A 22,186-nucleotide genomic window follows, 5' to 3' on the forward strand; every position below is an offset into this window, starting at 1 on the left:
AAAGGGGAACTTAAGCATTTTTCTGGCAAATTTTCCAATAAAATGCCTAGTTCCCTATTGACTTCCATTATGGTCTGTACTTGGGTCGCACCCATCTGAGCATTAACTCCTCATTAAGAGTACCTAAGTAAGGTAGTGCTCGCTTATTGCTAATCCTTATATCTCCCGACATCATTTGTCAGCTCCAATGAGCAATGCATACAGGGTCTAACGGATCTATAAGAGAATCCCCCAGGGGCTCCCATGTGCTGCTCTCCAGCAATGATGTGTGGACACTGACCGGTTCATAATATCTGCAGAAGTGATTGGTATTAATGCTTACACAGGGCCAGTGCTGCCAATGTCATTGCTCACCTGCATCCGAATGGCCTGACCGCGCTGTATAGGGTATAGGCATGTACATACATGGCCACTCTGTCTGCAAGATGCTGTGTAGAAACAAAGGGCTGCATTAGTTATAATGTGGACCCACCATGAAGTAGGATAGACTCTCGCTCTGGACTATCGTACCTTTAATGGAATGTCATAGCCGTAGTTTGATCTAAAGTTGGAAGCTTCCTCTCGAGCGATATCTGCCAAGGAACGAGCGTCGGCCAGGAGCCCAGCGACAGCCTGCAGGTCACACAAGACAGGGGCATTGGTAAGACAACAGACAACATGAGGTTTGGATGAAAAGTTAAAAAGCGGACTTTAAATCTGCTGTAATCAGAAGTTGAAGTCTGCTGTCACTTGTTACATCTGGAGGCTGAAACCCGTCATATCTGCATGTATAGTTCTAGAAAGTCTGCTATAGTGTGACATGTCACACACAAATAGTAATGCAGAGGGAGGAAAACTTCCCTTTATCCGATCAACAAATACTGGACACACGGCAACTTTCAGAAAAATTATTTAGGAGCGATCTATTCACTGACAGCAAGAGATTTGTTGAGGATTTGTAGAATCTAAACTTCATTTACATACATTTTCTTTGACAATTAGAAGCCACGCCTGACATGTTTAATAGACACGATGGCTGCAGCTAATCGGTGTGCAGCCATCATATACAGGGGGATGTGGAGCTTATGCCATACACATTCTACTACGTCGTACGCGGCTCAGTGGTTAGCACTACAGTCTTGCAGCGCTGGGGTCCTGGGTTCAAATCCCACCAACGACACCATCTGCAAGGAGTTTGTGTGGGTTTCCTCCGGGTTCTCCGGTATCCACACTCCAAAGACATACAGATAAGGACTCTGGATTGTGAGCCCCAATGGGGACAGTGTTGCCAATGTATGTAAAGCACTGTGGAATTAATAGTGCTATATAAATGAATATTATTATTATTTCCTCTCTGACGGATTATTCCCATCTTCATAGATATAATAGTGTGGTATGGTGCTTGTAAAAAGCAAGCAATTTTGCAATTTACTGCTCTTGAGATAACACTTTTCAGCACGTAGTCCAGGAGACCGACCACCACTCTTAGCATTATGCTTTTGCCGCCAGAATTAGGCAACGGTGCTCTGCAGCGATCTGGCCAGCTTAAAATAAATGGTCACAAGCACAACCGGAAAAAGCTTGTAGGCACTGCACACCCAGCAGCGGTGGTCGGTCTCCAAGACAAAAAACTAAAGAAAAATGGTAATATCGCAAGAACTAGTGAAAATGTAAGAAGTTGTAAAGTGCAAAATGGCTTGCATCTGCGATCACCAACCGACAACAGCCATAAATCAGCGAGTGTCTCCACTGTGACCATGAAACCTAGTCAAGAAGATACTGTCTGCACCAGGGAAACACTTAATGCAAGGTAGGAGCGTCCCATACAGTGCACCGCTGGGGTATACAAGGGTATGGATCAACTGAATGATTTTGGGGTTTTTTTGTTTTTTTTTAAGCAATTGATGGGAGTCTTAGGCTGGGTTCACACATAGCGACAGCGATAACGACGTCGCTGTTACATCACCATTTTCTGTGACGTAGCAGCGACCTAGTAAGTCGCTGTTATGATCGCTGCTTAGCTGTCAAACACTGCAGACGCAGCCGCGATCATAACGTCGCTACATGTGCAGGAGCAGGGAGCCGCGCACACTGCTTAGCGCTGGCTCCCTGCTCTCCTAGCTACAGTACACATCGGGTTAATTAGTTACCCGATGTTTACCCTGGTTACAGCTTACCGCAGCTGCCAGATGCCGGCTCCTGCTCTCTGCATTTCGTCGCTCTCTCGCTGTCACACACAGCGATCTGTGCGTCACAGCGGGAGAGCAACAATAAAAAAACGAACCAGGGCTGTGTGTAACGAGCAGCGATCTCACAGCAGGGGCCAGGTCGCTGCTCAGTGTCACACACAGCGAGATCGCTAATGAGGTCACTGCTGCGTCACAAAAACCGTGACTCAGCAGCGATCTCGCTGTGTGTGAAGCACCCCTTAGAATCTGGGACTAAACTTTGGACATGTAGCCAAGTGAAAACAAAAAACCTTTGATGTGTAAATTCAGTTCCTTCTTTGAAGCAGCAACAAAAAACATCCCAGGTGTTGGTGTCATCTTGCTCCAAGGATCCTCAGTCCTCCCCTATTGTAACAGGATACAAGGCTGCACAGAGGTTTGAAGCAGCTGTGCCTCAGCCATTAAGGTATCCATTACTTAAAGGGAATCTGTCAGCAGGATTTCTCCTCCCCCATCCAAACTATTTATATGCACATGTAACTGTTTCAAAAGACAATTCCAACATTCCTTTACATGGCCAGTCTGTTCCTCCGTTACTGAGAAGTTAGGGGTTGAATAGATACGCACATGAAGCTGAAGAGCTATGGTAGATCTGAAGCCTCCGTCACACCAAATTCTATTCCCACCCAGTGCCACCTCCTGCTTGACTGACATCTCCTTTTCCCGCAGTCACAGCATAAAGGCTGTCAGTGAAGCAGGAGGCGGCAGCAATGGGCGAGGAATAGAGCTGGAGTGACGGAGGTTTCAGATCTACCATAGCTCTTCAGTTTCATTTGCATAACAAATAAATGCTGATTTCTCAGTAATGGAGGAACAGACTGGTCATATAAAGCTATTGCTGGACTTGAACAAGCTGCATGTACATACAAAAAATTATTTTTTTTTTTATATATCCTGATGATTTTAAAGTATCTGTTAGCATTAGGTTTTCCCTTTACAAACTGCTGCCACCACCTAATATACATTGTAATGCACGTCCCTACATTCCCTTTATATCACCACAATAATCCAACATAGTTTCTGCATGCTAATCTATGCCACATAGTACAATGACCATCTCTGCACCACCCCTCTGCCCACAATCGCAGCTCCGCCATCTTTGATAGACATAGCTGACGTCTCCGTACCATCTATAGGTGATGTCAATCAAAGGCAGAGGAGCAGCCATTGTGGGCAGACAGGTGGTGCAGAGCGGACAGCTCGGCCATGATGTGCATGCAGGTCAGAACCGTTATACTATTTTCTACAGGTATGCGATTATGATGTATATAATGTGGTGCAGCAATATATAATGGAAAAACTCTGATTACTAATATTTATATACAACACAAACATTTTTGATAAAACGGACACAAGTCGAACCAGATTTCTGGTACAAAACTGCTCAAAACGAAGGGAATTTTGTTTACTTACCGTAAATTCCTTTTCTTCTAGCTCCTATTGGGAAACCCAGACAATTGGGTGTATAGCTACTGCCTCCGGAGGCCACACAAAGTATTACACTTTAAAAAGTGTAACCCCTCCCCTCTGCCTATACACCCTCCCGTGCATCACGGGCCCATCAGTTTTGGTGCCAAAGCAGGAAGGAGGAACTTATAAATTGGTCTAAGGTAAATTCAATCCGAAGGATGTTCGGAGAACTGAAACCATGAACCAAAAGAACCCTTCAACATGTGTACTCAAAAGAACAACAGCCCGAAGGGAACAGGGGCGGGTGCTGGGTCTCCCAATAGGAGCTAGAAGAAAAGGAATTTACGGTAAGTAAACAAAATTCCCTTCTTCTTTGTCGCTCCATTGGGAGACCCAGACAATTGGGACGTCCAAAAGCAGTCCCTGGGTGGGTAAAAGAATACCTCGATAAAAAGAGCCGAAAAAACGGCCCTCTCTTACAGGTGAGCAACCGCCTCCTGAAGGACTCGCCTACCTAGGCTGGCATCTGCCACAGCATAGGCATGAACCTGATAGTGTTTCGTGAAAATGTGCAGACTCGACCAGGTAGTGCTGACACACCTGCTGAGCCGTAGCCTGGTGACGCAATGCCCAGGATGCCTCTGCGGCTCTGGTAGAATTGGCTTTCAGCTCTAAAGGAATCGGAAGCCCAGAAGAACGGTAGGCTTCAAGGGTCAGTTCCTTGATCCACCGAGCCAAGGTTGACTTAGAAGCCTGCGACCCCTTACGCTGGCCAGTGACCAGGACAAAGAGCGCATCAGAACGGCGCGGGGGCGCAGTGCGCGAAAGAAGAGCCGGAGTGTTCTCCCGAGATCTAACAAGTGCAATCCTTTTCACAATTGTGAACTGGATGAGAGCCAAAAGAAGGTAAGGAGGTATCCTGATTGAGAAGAAAAGGAGGATACCACCTTAATTAGGAATTCCGGGACCGGACGCAGAACCACTTCATCCTGGCGAAACACCAGGAAGGGGACTAGCATGACAGCGCTGCTAGCTCAGACACTCTCCGAAGTGATGTGCCTGCCACTAGGAAGACCACCTTCTGCGAAAGGCGTGATAGAGAAAACTCTGAGAACGCTAAGAGCCAGAACTCAATGGCCACCCAGTCAGGTTGAAGACCGCAGAATTCAGATGGACAATGGCCCTTGAGACAGCAAGTCTGGTCGGTCCGGGAGTGCCCACGGTCGACCCGCCGTGAGGTGCCACAGATCCAGGTATCACGACCTCCTCGGCCAGTCTGGAGCGACGAGGATGGCGCGGCTGCAGTCGGACCCGATCTTGAGTAACACTCTGGGCAGCAGCGCCAGAGGAGGAAATACATAAGGCAGTCGAAATTGCGACTAGACCTGAACTGATGCGTCCGCCGCCAGCGCTCTGTGCTGGCGGTTGATGTACGCGACCGCCGTGGCGTCGTCCGACTGTATCCGGATCTGCCTGCCGTCCAGCCACCGCTGGAACGACTTTAGGGCTAGCTACACTGGCCTTATCTCCAGGACATTGATCTGAAGGGAGGACTCTGTCAGAGTCCAGGTTCCCTGAGCCCTGTGGTGGAGGAAGACCGCTATCCACCCTGACAAACTCTTGTCCGTCGTGACCATAGCCCAGGATGGGAGCAGGAAGGACATTTCTTTCGACCAAGAAGTGGGAAGAAGCCACCACTGAGGAGAGGTTTTGTCTGACAGTGAAAGAGAGACGTTCCTGTCTAGGGACGTCGATCTCCTGTCCCATTTGCGGAGAATGTGCCGTTGAGTGGACGCAGATGAAACTGCGCAAGGGGAACTGCCTCCATTGCTGCCACCATCTTCCCTAGGAAGCGCGTGAGGCGCCTCAAGGGGTGAGACTGGGCCCGAAGGAGAAAGTGCACCCCTGTCCGCAGCGAACGCTGTTTGTCCAGTGGTAGTTTCACTATCTCAGAGAGAGAATGAACTCCATCCCGAGGTAAGTCAGTGATTGGGTCGGTGTCAATTTTTACTTGGGAAATTGATGATCCACCCGAACCTCTGGAGAGTCTCCAAAACAATGTTCAGGCTGTGTTGACGTGGCACCCGGGAGGGTGCCTTGACTTAGGAGATCGTCTAAGTAAGGGATCACCGAGTGTCCCTGAGAGTGTAGGCCCATCGCCACTGATGCCATGACCTTGGTGAAGACCCGTGGGACTGTCGCCAGGCCGAAAGGCAGAGTCACGAGCTGAAAGCGTTCGACCCGGATGGCGACACACCGGGAGCGTTGATGCTCTGGTGTAATCTGATGCTAGGAAGACTCCCTGGGACATCGAAACGATGACTGAGCGGAGAGATTCCATCCGGAACCGTCTGGTTCTCACATGTCTGTTGAGCAGAATGAGGCCTGGAAACGGACCGGAATGATCCGTCCTTTTTTGGTACCTCGAACAAGTTGGAGTAAAAACCGCGACTACGTTCTTGAAGCGGAACGGGGATCACAACTCCATCTGCAGAAACGAGTCGGAGGACGAGAGCTGAGCTCTATCCTGTAACCGTGAGACGGAATGTCTCTCACCCATCGGTTTTTCATCCAATTGCACGCCAAACAAACGGTCGCCAGAAAATGGCAAACCGGTTAAGAACTTCTTGGAAGCAGAGTCTGCCTTCCATTCGCGTAGCCCCATAGCCCTGCGGACTGCCATCGAATTGGCGGATGCTACCGCTGTACGGCTCGCAGAGTCCAGGACGGTGTTCATGGCGTAGGACGAAAAAAACGACGCCTGAGAAGTCAAAGACACAACCTGCGGAGCAGAGGTACGTGCGACCACATTAGTCTCAGACAGACAAGCTGAGATAGCTTGGAGTGCCCGCTCGACTGCGAAGGCCGGAGCAAAGGACGCGCCTATGGCTTCATAGATGGAATTCCTCATGAGCTCTAGTTGCCTGTCAGTGGCATCCTTGAGCGATGAACCATCTGCCACTCATACTACGGAACTAGCCGCCAGTCTGGAGACTGGAGGATCCACCTTGGGACACTGAGCCCAACCCTTAACTACGTCAGGGGGGAAAGGGTAACGTGTGTCATTAAGGCGCTGAGTAAAGAGCTTGTCCGGAAGTGCTCTGTGCTTCTGGACAGCATCTCTGAAGTTAGAGTGATCGAAAAACGCACTCCGGGTACGTTTGGGAAACCTACACTGGTGTTTCTCCTACTGTGAAGCCAACTCCTCTATAGGTGGAGTTGGGGGAAAAGGACTAGCACCTGGTTGATGGACGTTATAAGGTCATTTACTATGGCGTCCCCTTCAGGTGTATCCAGATTGAGAGCAACGTCAGGATCAGAGCCCTGAGCTGCGACCTCCGCTTCATCCTCCAGAGGGTCCTCATGCTGAGACCCCGAACCGCGTGATGCCGCCGGGGAAGGTTCCCAGCAAGCCCGCTTAGCCTGTCTGAGGCTGCGGTCCGTGTCGGAGTTCTCACCGTGGGATCTGGGTGCCACCCCAGGAGCCCTTTGCTGTACCGACCGAGAGAGCCTGGGGACGATGAACTCACGGTGCCCTGGCCCTGTGTTACCGGTCTGGACTGCCAAGCTTCTAGTATCTTAGCAGACCATCTGTCCATGGACTGAGCCATGGAATGTGAAGCGACTCAGAGAGTTTCTCAGTCAAAATTGTAAACTCTGTCCCTTCCATCTGTGCAGTGGAAACCGGCGGTACCTCCTGAGCCGAGGGTCCCACCAGTGCCGGAGACTCCGGCTGAGGGAGCCAAAAGCAAATAATGCTGCCGAATAGAGAAAATATATAATATATATATATATATTATATATACACACACACACTAAGGGACCCAGAGGGGTCCAGCACCTGACAACTGGTGTGGCTTACCAACCGCCCCAAGCGGTGGTGTGTCCACCAGTTCCCTGCCAGGGACTCTCAGAGCTGCAGAGCTCCTTCTGAAATCCCCCACCGGCAGAAGTGACTGACTGGCAAGCCCGGGGGCGGGAGTACCTGTACTAGGCCGCAAAAGCCTGGGACTAAAGTTAAAAGCGCGGCCGGCCCACAGGCGCGGTCGGCGCGGTAGTCCCGGCTCACAAAACACACAGCAGCCGCTGCGGCGTCTGTAACACAGGCGCTGCATGCACCGTCCCTAAGGGGACACAGAGTACCTCATGGGTGCAGGGCTCTGTCCCTGATGATATCCAGCCTCCTGTCCGTCAGATTCCCCCAGGGGCTGCGGAGGGAGCCCGGTCCCAGTGACCGGCGACCGGTTAGGATCCCACTTTTCCCAGAACTGTGGAGCCCGTTCTGAAATCCCCCACCAGCAGAAATGATTCACAGTGCTCAGTGAGGGGGGAGGAGGATACCAAGCATGCTCCAGCCCTTACTGCCGACGTCCAGTCGGCCGTCCCGCTTTTACCCCTGACTGGCAGGCCTGGGGGCGGGAGTACATGTACTAGGCCGCAAAAGCCGGGGACTAAAGTTAAAAGCGCGGCCGGCCAGCAGGCGCGGTCGGCGCGGTAGTCCAGGCTCACAAACCACAGAGCGCTGCATGCGCCGTCCCTAAGGGGACACAGAGTACCTGATGGATGCAGGGCCCTGTCCCTGATGGTATCCAGCCTCCTGTCCGTCAGATTCCCCCAGGGGCTGCGGAAGGAGCCCGGTCCCAGTGACCGGCGACCGGTTAGGATCCCACTTCTGTCAGAACTGCGGAGCCCGTTCTGAAATCCCCCACCGGCAGTATTGATTATAACAATGGCTGCCAGCGTTCTGAGGGGAGGATGGAGCCGTGGGCGTGCCTAATAAAGTGCGGGAAACTGGTGCCCCACAGTGCTCAGTGAGGGGGGAGGAGGATACCAAAGTATGCTCCAGCCCTCACTGCCGACGTCCAATCGGCCGTCCCGCCCTTACCCCTGACTGGCAGGCCCGGGGGCGGGAGTATATGGTACTAGGCCGCAAAAGCCGGGGACTAAAGTTAAAAACGCGGCCGGCAAACAGGCGCGGTAGTCCCGGTCTCACAAACCACACAGGAGCCGCTGCGGCGTCTGTAACACAGGCGCTGCATGTACCGTCCCTAAGGGGACACAGAGTACCTTATGGATGCAGGGCCCTGTCCCTGATGATATCCAGTCTCCTGTCCGTCAGATTCCCCCAGGGGCTGCGGATGGAGCCCGGTCCCAGTGCCTGGATGACCGGTTAGGATCCCACTTCTCCCAGAGCCCCTAAGGGATGGAGAAGGAAAACGGCATGTGGGCTCCAGCCTCTGTACCCGCAATGGGTACCTCAACCTTAACAGCACCGCCGACTCAGTGGGGTGAGAAGGGAGCATGCCGGGGGCCCTGTGGGGGGCCCTCTTTTCTTCCATCCGATACAATCAGCAGCTGCTGCTGACTAAAATGTGGAGCTTGTGTGCATGTGTGCCTCCTTCAACACAAAGCATAAAAACTGATGGGCCCGTGATGCACGGGAGGGTGTATAGGCAGAGGGGAGGGGTTACACTTTTTAAAGTGTAATACTTTGTGTGGCCTCCGGAGGCAGTAGCTATACACCCAATTGTCTGGGTCTCCCAATGGAGCGACAAAGAAATTGCTACATTTTTGTGCAACTCGTTGTTGCCTCTTTTGGCGTTTCACACCGGCTCCAGCAACTTTTTGAAATGTTTTTGGAAGGAGCGTGGTCAAGTGACGCAGACATTAATTGGAATTTACACCACAGAAGTGGCGCAAATCACAACAGGAAGGTTCTCAAGTCAACATCTTACTGCAACAGACAATACATATATATTTATGTCAGATTTCCCCTGTAACAGGCTGCCATATCAGCAGTGACCGAAGGAGCCTCCTTTCTTTGGTTAACCACTTAGATGCCATAGTCGCTCATGATAGTGGCACCTATGGGGTTAAGTGTGGAGCGCGATGCCAGCTGTTCTGATCAGAGCTGGCTCCTGCTGTTATTCTCACAGAAGCACTTGTCAGCGCCTGGAAGATCAACCTGACAAAACGCCTGTCATGGTGGAGGACCCAACTCCCAACTGTGGCGTTCATTTTTCTCCCAAGTTGGGAAGGGGTTAAATGAGCTTTCCTTACCATGCCGACGTGCCGGTCCACATTGAAGATGCGCTTGTTAGACCCTTCTTCGTAAAGTTTGGATAATACGAGCTTCTCTACACCGAACACAACGCCATCCTTACACCTGATGCCAATGGCCGTGCTGAAGAAAAAAAACGGATTGTGTGACAGGTTTGGGTTCTCTACATATAATGGTCAAAATGCATAGTGTTCTGTCCAGTGCTGGGCATGAAGGGGTGCTGCAAGACTAATCTCTTTGGGGAGTCTTGCATCATCGACAATACACAGTACTATTGGCCGGAAGTGTTCCTTTAGGCTATATGCGCACACAGCTTTTTTTTTTTTGACGCTGCGTTTTTGTGCATTTTTGGCCGCAAAAAAAAAAATGCATCGTACAAAACGCATGCGTTTTTACCGCGCTTTGGCTGCGTTATGGATCACTGAGTTTTGCTGTGTTTTTCCAATGTACTGCATGGGTGAAAAACACAGTAAGGCTGTGCGCACACTGCGTTTTTACCCACTTTTTTTGCGTTTTTGCTGCAGGAATTTCTTGAGAAAATGGTTGTAACTTTTCTGCAGACATTCCCCAGCAAAACGTATGGAAAAAAAAAATAAAAATAGCTGTGCGCACACTTTTTTTTTCTCAAGAACATTCTTTCTGCAGAATTTGAGAAATAATGTGCATATCACTTCTTTTCTGCAGGTACCTGCATTTTTTGCCATAGATAATAAAATAACGCAAGGACCAACCTGCTGAAAAACACAAATGCATCAAAAACGCTGTAAATACGCATGCATTTTTTTATGTGTTTTTTAATGCAAGTGCGCTAATCTTCAGACTCAAGAAATTTCATGAGAAAAATCCTTTTTCTAGAGCGCACAGGGCCCAAAACGCAGGAAAGAATTGACGTGTCCATTTTTTTTTCCAGCTCAAAAAATGCATTTAAAAAAAAAAAAAAATTGTGTGCAGACAGCAAACATAAAAATTCAGACTGCTCGGGAAGCAAAGTCATGCACTTTTGAGCTCAAAAACGCACCCGAAAAACGCTCAGTGCGCACATAGCCTTATAGGGTTACTCCTGTGTTCATTGATGGATATTGTTGGATGGAGCTCCTAAAAACAAACACTCTTGCAGTGTACTGTTTAGTCATATTGTTAGTCCTTTGAAATATTAACACTTCTTTTCTATACAACTCGTTACCTAAGAGACCGACCACCCCTTGTGCCTAGCAGCAATGGCCGAACATGCAAAATGCTTACAAGAACTTTTCTACTGAGCTTGTAAGCGCTGTTTTGAGGCTGACTAGGATTGCTGGAGTATCTCCTAACTCCACTGCAGTGCTTACTAGTAGTGTTGAGCGGACCCGGATCAAAAAAAAAAAAAAAAAAAAATCCGGATCCGCACAGTTCGAGGTTCCGATCCGAGTCCGACCACTACCCGGGTTCCGGGGTGCACAATCCGGATCCGTTTTTCTCCCTCTCTCCCTCTCCCTTCCATAGCCTCGGATCCGGACTTCGCCGGCAACCCGATCCGTCGGACCCGGATTATAGCAGATCCGCTCAACTCTACTTACTAGCCATTACATTTTGGCATTCTATACTCTTGGATCTAGTCCTGTATATTATGTAGCAGTACGTTTAGGTTTTGCCTCAAAGGTCTTGTTATGGGTGGATTTTTATTTGGACCAGTTGACACAAATAGATGGCTGAATGACACCAAAGAAGTCTATTCAGAAACAAAAGTGTAGGTTCCTCCCTTGAGGCTGCTATTTCCACATACAATGAGAACATAAAATCCTGGTGGGAGGTTCAGTCACTTGAGAACTAGATTAGACTAAATAAATGCCCCAAAGGGTCTTCGGATCCTCCTATCACCAGCACCGAGGTGTAGATCTGCCTCCTTACTAGCCAAGTGGGGAAATAGAAGGTCTTTTCTTCGTTGAGATTTATGCAAATCCTTCTCTAAGAGGAGAAAGTTACGCTTAAAAAGACCTCTCTAAAACTGAAGGGGCTTTAAAACATAGATCAGCTCCAGAGTTCAATAAGAGAAGAAAGTCTAAACTGTAGTTGAGAAAGCTCAAACAAATCTCAAGAGGTTCTTAAAAGGACCTGGCTGACTTTAGAGAGGAGCGAGCGTACCCTTTTATTTAGGCATCATGATCCGAAGCTCTATGCCCTCAGACACACAAAGAGGAACTTATCCTTGCAATATAAAGAGCTGCAAAACCTGCGTTCATGTAGAGACCAAAGACCGGATACAGATCCCTAACACACAGAAGGACTATAAGATTCCTGGGACATTCACCTGCTCCTCTTCAACGTGGTGTACGTAATCCTGTGCACTATATGTCCTATTGGGGGTCTCTATGTTGGAGAAACAGGACAGAGACTGAGCAAAAATGAGGGCTCAGTGTCACATAATTGCAGACCAAAAAAAAACATTTACCTGTGGCCAAACATTTCTGCGCTTCAGAACACAACATAAACCACATGAAAGTTGTCATATTAAAAGGCAACTTCAGATCACAAAATCATCAAAGGGTCTGGGAATACAAATTCATCACAATGTTTGATTCTGTCCACACAGGACTCAACCTGTCAGGAGGATTTATGACCCACTACAAAATCTAAGGGGTCTGCTCCAGAGACAGTGAGGGCACCAGACTTCTGATCCTACATGGATATTGGGACAATAAAAAAGTCACACCACTAATCAAAGCTTAATTAAGGATTCCCTTTCTAAGGGGTGCTTCACACATAGCGAGATCGCTGCCGAGATCGCTGCTGAGTCACGCTTTTTGTGACGCAGCAGTGACATCATTAGCGATCTCGCTGTGTGTGACACTGAGCAGCGATCTGGCCCCTGCTGCGAGATCGCTGCTCGTTACACACAGCCCTGGTTCGTTTTCTTCAAAGCCGCTCTCCTGCTGTGACACACAGATTGCTGTGTGTGACAGCAAGAGAGCGACAAATGAAGCGAGCAGGGAGCAGGAGCCGGCGTCTGACAGCTGAGGTAAGCTGTATCCAAGATAAACATCGGGTAACCAAGGTGGTTACCCGATATTTACCTTAGTTACCAGCCTCTGCAGCTCTCACGCTGCCTGTGCTGCCGGCTCCGGCTCTCTGCACATGTAGCTGCTGTACACATCGGGTTAATTAACCCGATGTGTACAGCAGCTAGGAGAGCAAGGAGCCAGCGCTCAGTGTGCGCGGCTCCCTGCTCTCTGCACATGTAGCTGCATTACACATCGGGTTAATTAACCCGATGTGTACTGTAGCTAGGAGAGCAAGGAGCCAGCGCTCAGTGTGCGCGGCTCCCTGCTCACACTGGTAACTAATGTAAACATCGGGTAACCATACCCGATGTTTACCTTAGTTACCAGTCTCCGCAGCTTCCAGACGGCGGCTCCGTGCAAGCGCAGCGTCGCTTGCACGTCGCTGCTGGCTGGGGGCTGTTCACTGGTCGCTGGTGAGATCTGCCTGTTTGACAGCTCACCAGCGACCATGTAGCGATGCAGCAGCGATCCTGACCAGGTCAGATCGCTGGTCGGATCGCTGCTGCATCGCTAAGTGTGAAGGTACCCTTAGTTCAGTTTATGTAAATATACTTTTATTGTTCCATCCCTCTGCTCTGTTTGTGCAGGGCTGTGGAGTCGGAGTCGGAGTCGTGGAGTCGGAGTCGGAGCTCATTTTGGTGGAGTCGGAGTCGGAGTCGGTATAAAATGCACCGACTCCGACTCCTAAAATATATAATAAATTGGGGACAGGAGTGCAATGCAGAATGTGCTGAATATTTTACTAAATAATAACATTTTAGTATAATGCTTATATTTAAGTGAAAAATTTATTGTAGTACAATGTGAACATCAGACATTTAATTGTTTTTATGATACAATAATCAAGATATTTGGATAGAACATAAAATATATTTATTGGAATACAACTTTAGAACACAAAAAACTGTAATAAATTGTAAATATGTAATACACTATGTAATATACAGTAGATTACATATATATCTTGTGTGTGTATATACACTGTGTATGTATATATATATATATATATATATATATATATATTATATACATACACAGTGTATATACACACACAAGATATATATGTAATCTACTGTATATTACATAGTGTATTACATATTTACAATTTATTACAGTTTTTTGTGTTCTAAAGTTGTATTCCAATAAATATATTTTATGTTCTATCCAAATATCTTGATTATTGTATCATAAAAATTATTAAATGTCTGATGTTCACATACACATATTCATGTACTACAATAAATTTTTCACCTAACTATAAGCAATATATGTAGGAGTCGGAGTCGGAGCCGGAGTCGGTGCAAGAGAATTTGAGGAGTCGGAGTCGAAGGTTTGGCTTACCGACTCCACAGCCCTGTGTTTGTGTATATATTTATTTGCGTTTCTTCAGATATTTTGTTATACCATGCCTGATGAAGAGACCTGAGAAGTCTCGAAAGCTTGCTTTGTAACATCATCTTATTTTATTTTAGTTGGCCATTAAAAGGTATCACAACTACAAAATTTTAAATTTTCTCTCACTGAGAGCAATCAACCATCTTCTTTCTCTCAGGACAGTGCCCCACAGACAGATATCTCCTCATCTGACCCAGAGACCTCAGATGTTGAAACTGGCCCTAAAACCACCAGGGATAGAAATCCTAACAGGTCAAGGGGATGCGGGAGGAGAAACTCTACATAAGGATGGCAGGATGGCCCAAAAACGTTCCACAACAATATGGGTGCGTCACCTTTCCTCGTTTTTTTTTTTTTGAGAACCAGAACCAACTATTCCACCATTTATAGGATTGAGATATCCCATTCCAAAATCCATCAAAGCACTATACAAATGGGGAGGAAAACCAGATCATTCATCTAACCTCCCTCGCACTGAGGCTGAGAGATCTGTGGTGTGTGCCAGCCTATCCTTTGTTCCTACAACGAGGTTTGACCCCTTTATTTGGATAAAAGATCTAAACCGCTTATCCAGAAAATTAAAGTGGAAAAGGTTTTTTAGTGTTACTGATAAAGAGAAGTGTCAGCAAATGGGGATCTCGATTGAGAATCTTTACAATTTTTGATGACTGTCTGGAGGAAGGACAGTGAAGTATTGGTCCAGGTCCTTTCTCTACCTTAAAAGGCCAAGAGCACAAGGATGCCACCCATGAGAGATATGAGTAGTATTGATATATTGCCAAAGCTGGTGATGAGGAAATTTGACAAATTAATCCCAGATCTGGAACAATAGGGTAAAACTTAGACCCTTTGTAAATGCTCTGCCTTCTTCCATCCCAGATACTACAGATCTGCTCCATAAATTGGAGGGACTTACAGTTGAGCCGAGGACGATTCTAACTTCTATAGATGTAGAATCACTCTACAGTAGCATCCACCATCAATCTGGACTCACAGCAGTACAGTACCATCTTCGCACTCGCACTAGAAGCATCCATCCGAGACCTCATAACCAGGGCTGTGGAGTCGGAGTCGGTGCTCATTTTGGTGGAGTCTGAGTTGGAGTCGGTATAAAATGGACCAACTCCGACTCCTAAAATATATAATAAATTGGGGACAGGAGTGCAATGCAGAATGTGCTGAATAATTTTTCATAGGAATTTGGGAAAGTTATGAAATGTCCTATAAATGGCTGTTCTATTTCTGTTCTTGGTCTAAGGCTACATTCACACACCGTGTTTTTGCTGCGTTTTTTGAGGATACGTTTTTCAGCTGCAAAAGCAGATCAGCTTCTTAAAGAACCACATCACTTGAAAGGTTTTTTAGCTCATAGATAAGGTTTTCAAATTTATGGCGACCCCTCAGGTAACCCTAAATGAAGGTCAATGGACACAGGTGACTGAATTGAAGGAATTGCTTAATCGCCCATTTACCATGACTAAAAAAAATTACAAGCTGAGGATTTAACTCCTGGCATTTTCATAAGGGAGTGGAAGAACTTGCTATTTTGCCTGTACCAAAGAGGAGGTTTAATCGCAGATGGCATTTCTGCTTCAATGAAAACGGAGAGAGACACAGCTATTTGGGCCTCATTCGAAAAATTTGTCGAACAAAGCATTCAAAATGACATTGGCCTCTTATTTATGAGGTCGGGGGAGAGAGGTTTATCTTTCTAGAGGTTAGCATTGTGAGACAGCATGATGGGACTTTTAAGACATCAATATTCCAGAAACTCACAGAAACCAATAACCTTCTTAGGTGGGAGAGCTACCACCCCATGCAATTAAAAAGGGGGATCCCCAAGGGACAGTTCTAAAGGCTGTGCAGGAACATTTGCTAACTGTAGGATGGATGGGGTGGGCTATTTATGTACATGTCTATGTCCAATGGATGTTGGGAAGACTAAGAGTGAACACCTAGGGGACATTAGACACAAACGAGACACCCCGCTTGCCAGGCACATAAACAATATGTATGGGGTGAGAGTAGACTGCATTACCTTTTGGGTAATTGAGGCTATTCCTCCCCCACTGAGGAAGGGGCACTGGAATAGTATAATCTTGCAGCGCGAAACAAAATGGATCTTTTTGGTAAAATCACTTTATCCTAATGGACTGAATGAATAATTGATCTTTACCAGCTATATTTAAATGTGGTGTCATCAGTCAGAAAACCGTGTACGAAAAAAAAAAAAAAAAGTGCGTCCCTGAGAAGTACCAGCCAATACTGTATTGTCCCAATACGAGATAACAGAGAAAATTTTAAGTCATTTGGGATCCGCCATATTCATTTATTATACTCATTACCTATCCCTTTTGCCGTCTAGCCCACGTGTCCTGATAAGGTATATTTATCTGACAGCAAAAACCCCTATTGAGGTATAGAAAATAATGTGACCAGTGTCCCTTTAATAGGGTAAAAGAGCCTCCCTGGTCGGGAGGGTATTGCCAGGGCTGTGAGGGTCAGGGTGTCCATAAATGAGTCACTATGGAACTGTGCTATATTACTTATCACATAACATCGATTGTGTATGTGCTATTGTGTGGCACACATTTGCGGTCCACACAATTGCCGGGGACAAGTGGATCATAGTAGCGCATGTGCGGTCCCCGAAGCACATCCTGCGTTCCACTTCCATCGGCCGAGGGCACATGCGCGGGCCTCTGGAACGCAATCTGTGCTCCACACTGTAATGTAGGCATACTCCTGTACAACTCTGCAACTGGCAGGACGCCCGCATCCATCACCGCGGGAGTTTATATTGCCCACCCATATAGGTATTATTCGAAAATTGCATGATGACCAAGGGCACTAATGACGTGCCTTTGGCAACCTTGGACGCATGGTGATTATGCACGTGTTTCATGCCTCATTTTGAACACATGCAGGGCTTTAAATGGCAGCCCCTGTGACCAACTCCGGTATTATCCGCAAGGAATTTTTATCTGCGAGACTGCATCCTACATGCTGGACTTCCTCCTCCATTTGTCCCCTGATGAACCCCAAATAATATGGGGGGGGGGGGGAGGGGGACGCTTCGGGACTGGTGATGTGGAGTAATATTCCTTTTCGATACATACTCCTGCAATTTTCAATATTTTCATTAGTTTATTATTTATATGGTGTTGAGAGTAGGAACTTTAATAGGGAGTCCTGTCGTTGAGGGGGGGCACCTCAAACCTTAGGGTGGCATACCATCCATTGCTAGCTAGGGCACTTGAGTGTAAAGAGGGGTCCGCTTCCCTCACAGTCTCCCTACTGTATTGCCCTTTTCTCTCATTAATACCACATTGTTTTGGATGTTTTACTATTGTGTCTTAATCCTTTTTATTTGGTTATGAAAAGATATTTTATAGGGGTCTATTCCATTTTGGTTTTCTAGTGCTTACTATCTAGACAATAGCGGTGGTCTGGTTCCTAGGCAACGAAATACATACAAACTGATAATACCCATAATGTGAACATTCTATTTTCGGTAATACCCAGAGTTGAAGGCTATTGATGAAAGAAATGTAAGATTTCATTACTTACCTACTGTTCTCCACTGCTTTAGCTGCGTACTCAACCTGAAATACTCTGCCATCCGGTGAGAATGTAGAGGCCGATAGATCGTACTGTAATCAAAGAGAGAATGGACCATAAATCCCGGCTTTACACCCGTGACCACGGATCCCCACCCGCCTCACTGCCTTAAAGAAACAGGAAACCGCAGAAACATCCATTCTCTGCAGTCAGACCCCCAAAGCCTGTACGGCCCCACCAGGAAAGCGCTGGACCCAGTGGGTCTTTTCTACAGACATTCGGATATATGGAAATCTGTGCTGCTTTCTTGTTTGGATGAAATGTGAAGGGAGCAGCGGTCATGTGATTCCCCCTCCCTGCAGGATGTCAATGATGAAAACCAGCATCGGCTGGGGGGGGGGCTGAGATGGATGGTTAATAAGAATCATCCAATCAGGGGCACAGTAACCTTTAACACACTTAGGAGGCAACCCCTTTAAAAGCGGCTCACCTTCCTAATCACCCAGCACTCCTGTCACAGTGCCCAGGCCTTTGCCAATTGCTACTTATTCATGCATGAACATGTGACCGCTGCACATAAATAAAATATATATATATATATATATATATATATATATATATATATATATATATATATATATATATATATATATATTTTTTTTTTTTTTTTTAACTTGCTTAGGCTAATTTCACACATCAGTTTTTGGCATCCTGCACAATCCGGCGTGTGTCTGATGCCACGGATCTGGCGCAGAATATGCAAAAACTGATGCACCTGATCCTTTTTTTTGATTGTTCCAATATACCTGATCCGTCAAAAAATGGATCCGGCGCATCCGTTTTTGCATCCTTTTCGTCCCTTTTTTTTTTTTGCTGGATCCGTTTTTTTCAATACATTCGCTCAGTTTACAAAAACAGATCCGGCGGCCGCATCCGTTTTTTTACCGCATCCATAGGCTTCCATTGTAAAACACGCCGTATCGCGCCGGATCCAGTGCAATGCGTTTTTTTTGCCGGACAAAAAAACGTTACAAGATACGTTCCCTCCGGCCGCCGCTTTAGGCAATTATGACGGATCCGGAAAAAGCCGGATGCAACGCAAGGCCATCAGGCACAATCCGGCGCTAATACAAATCAATGGGAATAAAACGGATCCGACGCCGGATCCGTTTTTTTTCCGGATTGTGCCTGATGGAAAAAAAACTGGTGAGAAATTAGCCTTACCTACTCTCCAGTCACAACTGAAAAACAAAGTATTATATACAAGGGTTCAATTCTAACGGTTCTCTGTGGGTGTCACATGGCTGCCACAACTGCACCGTCCAACATGTCACATTGTAGCAGAGCTGGGAAAAATTGCCCACACCGTGAGCCGGACATGAAAGCAATGGCAGAGTATGGGCTCACCTTCTTGGGGTACAATGCTGCCCCCAGTCTTTATTACAAGGCTGCAGCAGTGATGTCATGACTGTGTACTCCCTCACTGCAATTACCGGGCTCCATGGTGAGGTCACCCGGTGCAGCTCCTGTGACTGCTGCAGCCAATCACGGGGCTCCATGGTGAGGTCACCGGTGCAGCTCCTGTGACTGCTGCAGCCAATCACGGGGCTCCATGGTGAGGTCACCGATGCAGCTCCTGTGACTGCTGCAGCCAATCACGGGGCTCCATGGTGAGGTCACCGATGCAGCTCCTGTGACTGCTGCAGCCAATCACCGGGATCAGCAGCAAGTGCTGTTTTCATAAACAGAGTCCAGTGACTGGCTGCAGTGGTCTCGTGAGGTGTAGCCCACCAGCAATGACAGGAGACGTATCAGGAGGCCGAGTCACACAAGGGGGCGGACAGACCTCACTTTCACTTTCTCATACGCTCGGTGACTCAGCTTCCGTGCTGCCCCCTGCCGGTAGCGATATGAGGGCGGCCCCCGCAGCTCCTCCACCGCAGACTCTCCCGCCCTCCTCACCCCACAAAGAGGCACAAACCCCCCAGAAGCCCCCGCTGTAATAACTGCATCAGCAGCTTCATGTAGCTGCCCACGACTCTGCTGCGCCGCTCCGGTCCCCATCACCCCGGTGCGCACTCACCCCGGTCCCGATGGAGCTCATGGCTGACACTGCACAGCGGGGTCCTGCGGTGAGACGGCACTTTCAGTCCTGCACTTTCCTCCGCACACTCACCAACCAGTATTCTGCTACCGGATTGCTTAGTAATGGACCAATCACCGCCTATGTTCTAGGAGACATGCGCAGTAATTACCTACAGCCGCACTGGATAGTAGGGCTTTGTATATGTGAGTGGACTATGTAGAAGAGCTCCCTCTAGTGGTGGGAGGTCTGCTATGCGCCGCTTGTACTTTTTTCCTCTCGGCAGCAAACTATATCATTTAGCATCACGGTCCCCATTGGGGCTCACAATCTACAGTGCTGTGCAAATTAATTGGGACAAAGCAAAAAAAAAACGCATATTTTTGAATATTTAATAATAAAATGTTATAATGCACTGTTACATACCAATTTTAGTAAGATATGTCCTCCTTTGGCAGATGGGATTTTCCATGCGTTTTGGCATTGATTCTACCAAGTTGTTGCATAAATTCTTCATCATGGAGCCACACCTGTATGGCGCTGCTTATCATGCGTTCTTTGGTTGTACAGTCCATTTTGCCAAGACGTCTCTTCACAATGCTCCACACATTGTCTATAGGATGTAAAGCCAGCTTTATACGTTACAATTAGGTGTGCGATCTCGTATGCGATGTGACACGCCCAGGTCGCATATGCGATTGAATGAGATTGCACGTTGGTCGTTCATTTGCTGTCACACGTGCGTTAGTAGTCTATGTTAAATTGATCAATTTTGTGTGCGATCCTTTAGATCATGTGTTCTGTGACGTATGCATTGGGCACCCTTTTGTTTTTTTATTTATTGACTTGCCAAGCGTGTGTAATGTGTAGGGATGCGTTTTTACTATGTCATCTGCCATTCAGCTCTGCTACATGGCCGCTGACAGCAGACACAGACAGCCATGTAGCAGAGCTGAATGGCAGATGACAGCAGACACAGACAGAGCCGCACTGTCAGAATGAACTCGGGTGAACCTCACCCAACTTCACGGTCATGCTGCGGCTCTGTCTGTGTCGCGCCCTGATTAGCAGTCACCAGTGAAGGGCTCACCGGTGACCGCTAAACTCCTGAGTAACTGAATTGAGCAGCCCTCTCTCATATACTCACCGATCCCCGATGCTGCACGGCGTTCACACTGCTCCGGCGGCTTTTACTATTTTGAAAAAGCCGGTCGCTCATTAAACAATCTCGTATTCCCCGCTTTCCCCGCCCACCGGCGCCTATGATTGGTTACAGTGAGACACGCCCCCACGCTGAGTGACAGCTGTCTCACTGCACCCAATCACAGCAGCCGGTGGGCGTGTCTATACTGTGCAGTGAAATAAATAATTAAATAATTTAAAAACACGGCGTGCGGTCCCCCCTATTTTAAAACCAGCTAGATAAAGCCATACGGCTGAAGGCTGGTATTCTCAGGATGGGGAGCTCCACGTTATGGGGAGCCCCCCAGCCTAACAATATCAGCCAATAGCCGCCCAGAATTGCCGCATCCATTATATGCGACAGTTCTGGGACTGTACCCGGCTCTTCCCGATTTGCCCTGGTGCGTTGGCAAATCGGGGTAATGAGTTATTTGCAGCCCATAGCTGCCAATAAGTCCTAGATTAATCATGTCAGGCGTCTATGAGACACCTTCCATGATTAATCTGTAAATTACAGTAAATAAACACACACACCCGAAAAAATCCTTTATTAGAAATAAAAAACACAAACATATACCCTGGTTAACCACTTTAATCACCCCAAAAAAGCCCTCCATGTCCGGCGTAATCCAGGACGGTCCAGCGTCGCTTCCAGCGCTGCTGCATGGAGGTGACCGGAGCTGCAGCAGACACAGCCGCTCCTGTCACCTCCACACAGCAACTGAAGACAGCCGCGTGATCAGCTGAGCTGTCACTGAGGTTACCCGCTGTCACTGGATCCAGCGGTGGCCGCGGGTAACCTCAGTAACAGCTCAGCTGATCGCGCAGCACTCATTTGCTGCGTGGAGGTGACAGGAGCGGCGGTGTCTTCTGCTGCTCCGGTCAGCTCCATGCAGCAGAGCTGGAAGCGACGCTGGAGCATCCTGGATTCCGCCGGACATGGAGGGCTTTTTCGGGCTTATTAAAGTGGTGAACCAGGGTATATGTTTGTGTTTTTTATTTCTAATAAAGGATTTTTTCGGGTGTGTGTGTTTATTTACTGTCATTTACAGGTTAATCATTGGGGGTGTCTCATAGACGCCTGACATGATTAATCTAGGACTTATTGGCAGCTATGGACTGCCAATAACTCCTTATTACCCCGATTTGTCAACGCACCAGGGCAAATCGGGAAGAGCCGGGTACAGTCCCAGAACTGTCGCATCTAATGTATGCGGCAATTCTGGGCGGCTGTTGGCTGATATTGTTA

General features: G+C 47.7%; 1 protein-coding gene across 1 annotated transcript in view; it reads right to left on the bottom strand.

The window, feature by feature from the left end:
* PSMA3 (proteasome 20S subunit alpha 3) overlaps window positions 1-19,882 on the bottom strand; it is a 38,674-nt gene extending 18,792 nt beyond the window's left edge. Inside the window, exons 1-5 of the mRNA XM_075329554.1 lie at window positions 19,756-19,882; window positions 17,682-17,764; window positions 9,678-9,801; window positions 511-612; window positions 355-428 (exon numbers count right to left, since the gene is read on the bottom strand). Coding sequence (XP_075185669.1) covers window positions 355-428; window positions 511-612; window positions 9,678-9,801; window positions 17,682-17,764; window positions 19,756-19,776 — 404 coding nt within the window. The 5' untranslated portion in view covers window positions 19,777-19,882. The remainder of the gene's footprint in view (window positions 1-354; window positions 429-510; window positions 613-9,677; window positions 9,802-17,681; window positions 17,765-19,755) is intronic.
* Window positions 19,883-22,186: the final 2,304 nt, after the last annotated feature.

This window comes from Anomaloglossus baeobatrachus, chromosome 12 (genome assembly GCF_048569485.1).
Source record: "Anomaloglossus baeobatrachus isolate aAnoBae1 chromosome 12, aAnoBae1.hap1, whole genome shotgun sequence".
In the NCBI taxonomy this organism is placed as follows: Eukaryota; Metazoa; Chordata; class Amphibia; order Anura; family Aromobatidae; genus Anomaloglossus; species Anomaloglossus baeobatrachus.